The following is a 10698-nucleotide window of genomic DNA, read 5'->3' on the forward strand; positions in this document are numbered from 1 at the left end:
AACAGAGTTTCATTGCCATCTTGTGTGTGTACTAGTAGCATTGTGCGTATAACTGATGTGATACATTTTTATAGTTTCCATGATTGACACCTGTCTAGACCACCTGTGCAAATGCAGAGTAAATCTTGCATGCAGTCAGCTAGTCCTAAATAAACCAATTAGTCCTGTTAATATGAAGAGTACGGGAGATGCCTGAGGAGCCTGATGAAAATTCTTGTCAGAACAGGATGGCCCCTTTTTGTTTGGATTTTATTTTTTGTAGCTGTTTCCTCACTAGTTCAGCAGTTAAGAATCAGGTGCAGCATTTAAAATGCTATTTTAGGTTTCATCTAAGTTCTTCTAATCTGCTACAGTCTCAGTATTTCTCTGGGCTGCACAAATCTTGCAAAGCTGTGGCTACTGACTAATTAGCTTTTCTGTCCTTTCCTCATATGTTGGTTCCTTCAGCCTGCTAGTCATTTTTATCTCTGTTTTGAGTTCCCTTCAGTTCCTCAACAGCTTTGTTACTGAGGTGACCAGGACTGAATTCAGTGATCTAGAGGGCAAAAGTCTGTCCTCCAACCTGAATCGCACCTTGCTGCATGTTCTGCACATGTTCCACATTTAGAGCTCACTGACATCCATAGAAATGTTACTTGCCAAACAGGAACAGTGATCTGCTCTGTGGATTGAAGATCTTTTGCCCTAAGATTGATCTTGCCAGAGCTGTATAGGAAGAGAGATTTTTATTCCATGACATGATGTGTCTCTACAGTATAAACAGCTCCAGAAGCACCCAAGCGTGCTCTGTGTACCTGAGTTCAGACACCCTCTTCCCCCCATGTATCGTTTGTAGAATTCAGCTTGATTAGGCCAAAATGGGCTAGTATGATCTTCAGTGAAAAGTTTAGGGGCCCAGAAAACCACCATCAAGAGTTGATATTGAGCACTGAAGCCAACATAGGGATCAGAGTGATTAAGAGGGTTCTCTGCTCGCAAATACAATAGCTGTCTTTAAAATGTGATATTGTGCTTTGCTGTCTACCTAAATATTACAGTTGATATTGTCCTATATGTTCCGTTACAGTATTTTAGATCGGAAATCTCTATAACAAGCCATGGATTATATACACAGTACTTTAACTCTTTCATTTCATAGTGGGTGAACATAAACTAGCCCTTCTCTTTCCCAGCACGTCTCACTTCTTTGTTTAGTTCAAACTTCATTAATTGCGCTAATTCATGACTTGATTTCTTTTTTTATTGTCATTCCATCATCAGTAGTTCTTACTTGTGTGCTGTTTTACAGTTAACTGCTGTTTGCTGCATGGTGCATGAGGTACATTGTCCTGGTAAGCTTTATTAACTAAAATAGACCTTGCAGTGGGGTGAATTACAGTTCTTAAAAACAACAAAAAAACAAACCTAAAGCCAGTAAATTTTCTCACCTCCTTGCCCCGCTGTGGATGTATTACCAGTCTGTTGTTATGCATACACTGATACAAAATTACAATGCATAGGTGAAGTGTGTGTGTGTGTTCTTTGAAGATGCTGCAAAGTAATGTGCATGGTTATTCCTATAGAACTGTTTTGATTTGTAATACTAAAAGACAGGACATTTCCTTTTGAACTTCACAGCCATTTAGCTCGTGTCACTAATTTAAAAGTTGTGTTCTTTTCTTTTAGCCCTGTAGAGATAAAGTATATTCTTTAAGCTTGTAGGCCTCTCAGATACTATGGTAACAGTTGCTATAGAAATGCATAAGGTGATAATAGAATCAAGCTAGCTGTTGAAAATTGGCTTTGTTTTAATCTAGGATGGAGTGGGCAAACGTTTTGCCCTGAGGGCCACATTGGGGTTCTGAAATGGTATGGAGGGCCAGGTAGGGAAGGCTGTGCCTCCCCAAACAGCCTGGCCCCCTCCCACTTCCCGCCCCCCAACTGCACCCCCCAGAACCTCCGACCCATCCAATCCCCCCCTCCCCCCACCCGTCGCTTCTTGTCCCCTGACTGCCCCAACCCCTATCCACACCCGCACCCCCTGACAGGCTCCCCGGGACTCCCACACCTATCCAACTGCTCCCTGTCCCCTGACTGCCCCCCGGGATTCCCTGCCCCTTATCCAACCTCCCTGCCCCCTTAACATGCTGCTCAGAGCACCAGGATTGGCAGCCACACTGCCCGGCCGGAACCAGCCACGCCACTGCGCTGCCTGGCAGGAACTCACAGCCCCGCCACTTAGAGCGCTGGTGGCACGGTGAGCTGAGGCTGCAGGGGAGGGGAGACACTGGGGAGGGGCTGGGGGCTAGCCTCCCCGGCCGGGAGCTCAAGGGCCAAGCAGGACGGTCCTGCGGGCCGGATGTGGCCTGCGGGCTGCAGTTTGCCCACTTCTGATCTAGGGTGTAGTATTCTCGTGGTTAGAGCGCAAGACTTGGTTTCAAAACTTTTATTCTTGATTCTACCACTGGTTTACCTGTTACTTGGGGCAAGTCAATGAACTTCTCTGAGCCTCCATTCACCTCTAGGCACCATATAATCACAAAGCACTGATTTATTTTTTAAATCAGCTATTGTCAAATAAGACAAAATCCAATTCAGGTTGATTATCTAAAGCGATCCAGGATCACAGGCTGCAGGTTTCCATAAGTCAGATTGAGAGATCAGAAACATTATTTATGCTTTGTATATCGAGCAAGAGGTGCCAATAGTCTTCAATATTAAACATGGGATTTTTGGCAAAAAAGATTAGCACCCCAGATACAGTCAATCTTCTAAAACCATCCCCTGTAAATATGCACTGACACATGCCTCTCTGGGCCATGCCATGCGCACTCAGGATTAAGGTAGTTGCTGCAGCCTTATGGAAGAGATTGGTCCTGCAGAGAGGCTACAAAAATGCTTCTTCCTTAAATGGGTCAGTACATTAGTCCTCAAGGAATTTTAACCAGCCTTGCAAAACTATTCACCCTGTATAGGTAGGTTTGTCTTGACTGCAATATCATTGGATCATGGGTCTCTTCTGCCTCTAACGACTATTCTTGCCACATGCATAGCATGGAAATGTTGTGGGCTGCATAGCGTTAGGGAAACTTCATTGTCTACATGAGGAGCTATGTCCTCCAACGCCAAACAGGGTAAATGTAACTTGCAGTCAGCATTCAGGGTCTGTGTTGTAAAGGGGAGGATAATTTATATAATAACTTTTGAGAAATGCACTCGTCTGGCTGAAGGAGACAGGGAAAGCCACCCACATCTCTATGGGATGGATGAAGAATAAACTGATGATTACAGCTGTCTATTACTTTTCTTAGAGCTGGAATGAATAAGTGTATATGTGAGTTTTTCAATTTCCTACTAAATAAATAGATGGTGGGGCATCAGCCCTGTCAACATTAATAGAGGCTGCATGCACTGCCGTAAGAACATGCTCTTAAAGTCATATTTACCCACCTTTTATAAAGAGAATCGGAATCATATCCATTTGGACCATCACACACACACTTACTATAATCTAGTTAAAAGAAGTTCTCTCTTTAGGATCTAGCTATTAACAAACCCACAGTCTGTTCTTAAACAGGGAAGTAAAAGCCAGTTCTAGTTTTATTCAGAGAGGGAGGAAACAATCCAAATTAGAATAGGAAGTAAGTGTTTGATTGTAAGTGAGGCATTTGAATTGAAGTTAACGCGTTTACCAAGCTCCACTTAATGGTAAGATCTCCAGAAGTGTCCTATACTGATTGAAATAAACCAAAGAAATCTCTCGAGCTGTCTGACCAGATGAGTGTTCTTGCTGCTGATGAGAAGTGTAGAACAAAGAAAAGAACAATTCTTTGCTTTTCAGGATCTGAACATGAAAAATAAGCTCAAAGAACAGCTATGTTCATTCTCGTGCAGAGTACAAAGCTTCAGTGCTAAAATGCAATTGGAGTGAACATTACTGATTCTTGTTGGTTTTGGATTACTTTTGGCAGTCCTTGTAACTGGATGCTGTTGTGCGCTGGGCTCTGAATCCAATAAAGTGCTTTTGTTCAAAATACACAATTGCAAGACAGTGCCTTTTGAATGGATATTTGTCCTTACTGAGCTTAATATGTATATCTGGTACTTTTTCAGCAATTCAAAAAATACTCGCAATACTTACTGATCCCTACAGTACTCCAGGGTGTCACTGTTTTGCAAGGGTATAAATGATCCACAGATGATAGATCCTGCAATCTGCAGAGATCCAAAAGGATTGTTTTAAATAGAAGCCTGGTTTATCCCACTGCTTTGTGTGCCTGTGTGAAAAGCATGTCTTGTAATCAGTCAAATTAAACTTTATTAACACGTAGCAACATTTTCATTTGTTTTGTATGTTAGGAACCATATTGATTTTTATTTTTAAATCCATAAAAACATTAATCTGCCTTTTTCTTTCATTTTCAGTTCGGGTTTCCTGTAGAACCTTTCCCTTCGCACCAGAACCGAATGCTCTCACATTCAGTTAACATGCAGTTACGCCACTGTGACTGTTTGCCCACCTTTACCCCCCCACTCCCTTCCTCTTCTCATCACTCTTAAAAAAGCAAAAGAGTCTGCATCCTTGGCTGTCTTTTTGGTGAAGAACCCAGCAATAACCTGTGTGGAACTGATGAGATGCTAAACGCTGCTATCTGTTCCCTGGATCAGTAGCACGTTTGCCAAACGCTTTCAGAACTAATGTTCTCTGTCCTAAATTGTTATGATTATTTCTCTCTCATGTTTGTTTCACGGCTGCATGGTAAGAGAGCACGGCTGCTTGTTGGTTGCATTTAGTGCCATGACTCCTGAGCCTTATCACAGATTGCCTGTGAATGCTGTAGTCATGCATTTTGGTGAAATGTGGCTGCCTATAGATTGAGGCTTTTCTCTTTTTGTTTTCATTTCATGTATAAACATCTAATCCCATCATTATTTAGATGTGCTATTGTTTAATTTGAGTAATTTAAGTGACTGTTACAAAACTTGCCATGCTAGCAGGGATGGGCCTGAGCCAAAACCCAGAGGATGGAACAACCTTCCGCCCAAACTTTGGGAAAACTCAAATCAGGATCCAATCTTTGCAGCAAAATCCCTGTGATTTCTTCCCTTTCCCAATGGTGGACAGAACCAAAATGCCAGATCCAAACATCTCCCTTGCCACCCTGTCTGGGAGATTCAGATCTGATCTAGGCTGCCCTCTTAATTTTATTGCCCTATCACTACGATGGGTTGAAACAAACTCTGGATCCAAACTCAGGGAACGTTGATGGCTAGGGCCCATATTGACTTGCTAGAACAAGCTGGTGTTTATGAAGAAAGATATGTTGCAATGTTTCCATGTGACTTGTTCTTCAGGACCTGTCAATTTTTTTTATTTTTAATATACAAAGTATTGCCTAGAAAAGTTCAGCATGTGCGTTCCTAAGCAGATGCTGCCAAGTTGCTTAAGTTTTCTATTCAGCAAAAGATTTTTTTAATGCGAGATTTGCACAGAAAGAGTGGGACTCTTGCCACTGACTTCAGTGGGGCCAGTATTTCACCCCATGGCCAGGTACACTTCGATCACTAAATATACATCTTACCACAGTCTGCATGTAAGTGTCTTGTATGTTTCTTGATGGGGAAATGTTTAAAATAGTCTTCCTCAGACAGTGAATTCTGGTTAACATTACATTTTTTTGCCCTTCTTTTACAGTAATCCATGGCTCTGTACTGAATAGTAATCCCTGAATACAATGGGCTGGAATGGACCTTCATTTACTTGTTAAATTGGGGGTTCTAATATAAACTGACAGCTTCTCATAATATTTCAGTCCTGGCGTTCCTATGCAAAACTGCTCTCTTAGGTATCTTCATCATGAATCTGTCTTTACTGTGTTCTGATGATTATTGCTTTTATTAAAACATGTAACGTAAGTCAGTAATGAGGTTTTTGGACATTGTAACTTTAAATCTCTAATTTTTTCTTCTACATTTAATGGATTTCCCCCCCCCCCCAATATTAAGGGATGTGAAAATGAGTTCTGTGCTTCTTTTTTGTGCTGTCAAAATAACAGTACAGATTAAAATATATTTATTGGTGAGTTTAAGAAGACAACAGCACCTAGGTTTGATTATGGTATGACTGAGAGGTTAAGAACTTCCCTTGTATCTTGGATGCTTTGTATAATAGCTGTAAAAGATTAATTCTTTCTCATTTGATTGATTTCCCAAGTCACATTGCCTGAAAATGGACATTTTAATACTCATTTGAAATTCCTACTGGCTCTGATCCTGCAGTCGGATCTGTGTGTGCTGGGCTCTGCCTGGTTGCGGGGTCTGCAGGCACAGATCCCATTGCAGGATCAGGGTCTGTGTTGGCAAATATCGCCTTTTATAACACATTTAAACTTCTTAAAACTCTGTGTAAGATAAGCACACTTACATTGTCATTCTGGGTGTAAAATGATCTTTCAATGCAGAGTTATACGCCGAGAGATAATTTTACCTAGAAGGATCTGAAGTGTGCACATCTTACAAAGTTTGAAACAAAACTCCCTCCTACACCGCCCCTCCCCCCCTTCCCACCCAAATACCCTTCTGGTTAAATGGTAGCTGGTAACTTCAATGTGTGACAGTTTTGCTGTTGCCAGAAGATTAATCAGTTGTCTGCACATGCTCATCTTCAAATTAAGTACTGATCGACATTGATAGATACCACTCAGGTAAACTTTTCATTGTTTCTACTGGATATCATGATTTTTATATTCAGGGAAAATCTTTTGGGACACACACTGCCCCAAATCTTCTGGCAAACTCCTGGCTCTGGGGCTGTACATAGTCCTACATTCTGAATTAGTTAAGCATACGCTGATACAAGGTGTTCCAAATAGTATCATTCTAAGGCTGGCATATAATCTGTTCTCTGTGATGTGCATTGATGTTAAGGGGGAGTTGAGTTTAAAGTATTAGAGTGGTGTGTGTATTTAGTCCCCTTTCTATCCATATAGTCACTCAAGTGGTCAGTTAACCTCGTGCAGTAATCCATAACTGAAACTAAGGTGTGGCCTCGTTTTAGAAATCGGGACTATTAAAACTCTGTATTGCAATTTATTTATATTGTCTCAGGTATCCTGTTTCACTGTAAAGACAATTTTTTCCCCAAAAAAAGCATTGGTTTCTTTTTTAAGAAGTTGAAATATTTTAAGCTTTTGCTTCTTTCAGCTATGTGGAATGTAAGCATGTTTTCCAAAATCGGTCAGTTTCACTTTGTCAGGGGTTCCAGGGATTAGCTGAAAGGGGCTTTTCATCTTGCTTTCACTTGCTGCATTGCTGGTTGTTTTAGATCATTTGACTTTTTTTACAATGCTATTAAAAGTATTTTTTAAACAAGTTTTAACTTGTCTGGTTTTCTTCAAGCACTTTGAGCAGCCCCTGCGGGATCCATAATTGCCTAGAAATGATGCATGTGCCCATCTCTCTTCTATTGTTTTCATGTTGAGTTTCTATTTCTTGCTTTTTTGAATGTCCTTCTCCTTTTTGATAATCTCCTGTTTTTCTCTCTTTCTGTAGCTTTTTTTAAGTCTGTCTTCGCCAGCTGCACAGTGTCTGAGGGAGAAGACTGCCACTTGTAGAAGAGTTTAGGGATCCTATAATGTCTGGGGGGAAACAAATCTTCAGTGTTAGTGTCTTGGAAAGAAGCTCTTTTCTGACATGCATGGTATTTAAAATTGAAGTGTCTTGTATTTTGTGTGACAAGACCGCACAATATTGGGGAAAGTTGATCATGTACAAAAAACTTGGAGGAGCAACAGAAATGTGATGATTAGATTAATGAGTAGTGAAATTTTCAAAACGTTAGGTTACAACCATGTTTTTTCCTCTAATTTGGCCTAATAGAAAGGTCATGGACTCCCCTAAGGATCTGTTGAAGCCTGACAGGGTGTTTTCAGTATGTGAGTTCATTGGTTTGTTCTGTAAATTGTTGCGTTTGATGAAGGAGATACAAACAAGGGGTGATTTGCCACATTGACAGCCACAAAATACTTAATTTTAACAAGGAAGTAAAGCAAAACGAAATGTTTTCTTATTCATTACTGTCATTTGGTGCCTCCACCACATTATTAAACTGCATCACCTGATTGACCACAGGTTGAGTGAGATTTTTTTTAACATGAAATCATTTATTGTGTAAAACACTCCAAATAGTGTGACCTCCCCCTGTGCGCTTTAGTTAGAGAATGATCTTGCACTTAGTGTTATTGAGATGGGAGGGGCGGAGCTGTCAGTGGCTGGTAATGCTCTGTCCAAATACCATGTGAGTAGAGTGCAGTGTCCTTAAAATGCATTTGATGCCTGTCGTAGAACTTTTTGCTTGTCTCGTTCTCTCTTGGAACATTCACTGCATGTTTCTCCAAACTGTATTCTGCTGTCTCTCTCCTTTATTTTTTGTTTCCTTTTTACAAATGGAAGTGTGAATAACTGCACTGCATCTCTATATTTACATGACAAACATTAAAGAACCAGCACTGTTAAGCGTGATACCTTTCTAACTTTAATGTAAATTTTCAATTAAAAAAAATGCAAAAACCCAGCCGTGTCCTGCTGTTGTTTGTGTTGTGGGACTCCCTTAAATCAAACAATCCGCCAGTCATGTTTTCTCTTCGAAGGAAATGTATGCAGCTCAGTAGATGAGCCACTTTGCATTGTAGCCAGGATACTGGGATTAACAAGTTTGTCAGAAGTATCACAGGTTTTTTAATGGAAAACACATTGAGAGGCTGGGGGGAGGGGGTATTGGTGATGCAGGGGAGGTTGTGTGATTTTTACATTTCATCCCAAGTACTTCATCTCTAGACAACACCCTTAACTCTGTGCTGAAGCTTTAGAGCAGTCCTGACTTGATGGAAAGTGCCCCCCACTAAATTGCCAGCACCACTTCCTGCAGCACACTCTGGGTTGTCTTGGAGATCTTGCATATGATTCTTTCCCAGGTCTGTGTCTGCTTAGTTTAGGAGATCAGAGCCTGAGATATTTTAAGTGCAGGTGAAAATACAGAACTATCTTAAGTATCAGGGGGTAGCCGTGTTAGTCTGTATCCACAAAAACAAGGAATCCTGTGGCACCTTAAACACTAACAGATTTATTGGGGCATAAACTTTCGTGAGTAAAAAACCACTTCTTCAGATGCAACTACCTTAGAGTCCAAAATGTACGGTGGATGAAAGCTCTATAAATTCAACATGGATTTTCTCTTAGCCCGTTGCACTTTAAGATAAAGAATTGTTTAGCTGACTTTTTTCAGAAGGCAGTGTCAGGCTAGTAACATTTCCTTGTGTGTTACTAACACTGCAGATTATTAAAACTGAAAATGTAAATATTTAGTTTGCTCTTTGCCTTTTATGGGATGTTTGCTTTTTGCACTGTGAGGGTGGCTGATTAAACTAGACTGGTCTGAACCTTAAAAATGTTTGTTTGGGTTTGTGTGAAACCTCAAATTGATAGAACCGTTGCCCAAAATGAGCAATGAAATATTGTATTTAAAGTATCCAGAACACAATGAAATACTGTATTTAAAGTGTCCAGAACAACCTGTCATGTACTTACTGTGTATTTCATCTTTATAACACAGTTTATATTTGTCTGCTTTTATATACAGCTAACTAAAGCAGTACTCTCAAATGGGAAAAAATTCCAGTTTAAACTAGGAGATACTCAGTTGGTTGAGGGAAGACTGTTTCTGTCAAAGTTATGAAACGGTAGGTGAGCTCTCTGAACTGCAGACTAAAAGTACAGTGAGATCTCTAAGGGCCTCTTCTCAAGGGCCTAACAAACTGGTTGCTTAAGAGGTGGCTTTAGATACAGTTGGAGCAGAATTGCATTCAATGCGCTACAATTTTGGCATATTCTCGTGGGGTCCCAGAGCCCAGGCTGCACCCCGAGCCCAGACATCCGCACTGCAGTTTTATAGCCCCACACTCTGAGCCCTCCGACCCTGAGTCAGCTGACATGGGCCAGCCAGGGGTGTTTTATTGCAGGATAGACATACTCTGAATGGGCCTACCATTGCAGTTAGCATTTTCAAGCCTGCAGCATGTAGTTGGAAACAGAGCTGCCCTATCACTCTAAAATGTCCATTTCCTTTGATTGTTGCTCCCTGATTGATTTCACCTGTGAATTGCTCTGTTGCAGGAGGGCCTCAGCCATTGTATAGCTTTATTGCAAAGGACTTGATACTGCTTTATTGAACTATATCCAGGCCTCCTAGCTTGAGGAGCTGGACTTGGGGTCACAGATGAAAGGGACCAAGGATGCCTCATGCATTCTCTAATTGCTGTGTGTAGTCTATAATAACCCTTGAGTATCACACAATGGGGCCTGATCCTGCAATCAGTCATATTAGCAAGTGGGTGTTATTTAGGCACCTATTTCCATTTATGCAAATGGAATTTATTGCAGAAGGGATGCGTGGCCCTGACTCACTGTATTATCAGTTGCCTGTATCTCTTTTGGAGGTACTGTTCTCTTTCCTATACATATGGGATCCAATTTGATGGCTATCTATAGTAACAACAGTGTAGGCATTGGCTCTTTCATACACAGGGCAACATTAGCCACCTGCCTATTCTCTGGAACCCCAGAAGTTTGCTCCTAGGGCAAATTTGAGACTCTTGAGTTTTCAGGTCTTTTGTCTCCCCACAAGTTGGTGTTTAATCAAGGTATTTGGGCCAGCAAGTCTGA

General features: G+C 41.1%; 1 protein-coding gene across 7 annotated transcripts in view; it reads left to right on the forward strand.

The window, feature by feature from the left end:
• SEPTIN6 (septin 6) overlaps positions 1 to 8551 on the forward strand; it is a 42635-nt gene extending 34084 nt beyond the window's left edge. For 4 of the 7 annotated variants that reach the window (XM_073361329.1, XM_073361334.1, XM_073361330.1 and 1 more), the window contains one exon: positions 5675 to 7351. In XM_073361329.1, the coding sequence (XP_073217430.1) occupies positions 5675 to 5699 (25 nt within the window). In that variant the 3' untranslated portion in view covers positions 5700 to 7351. The other 3 variants (XM_073361333.1, XM_073361332.1, XM_073361331.1) reach the window with 3 other exon arrangements.
• The last annotated feature ends 2147 nt before the right edge of the window (positions 8552 to 10698 follow it).

The sequence above is a fragment of the Lepidochelys kempii genome, chromosome 9 (assembly GCF_965140265.1).
Source record: "Lepidochelys kempii isolate rLepKem1 chromosome 9, rLepKem1.hap2, whole genome shotgun sequence".
NCBI classification, from domain to species: Eukaryota; Metazoa; Chordata; order Testudines; family Cheloniidae; genus Lepidochelys; species Lepidochelys kempii.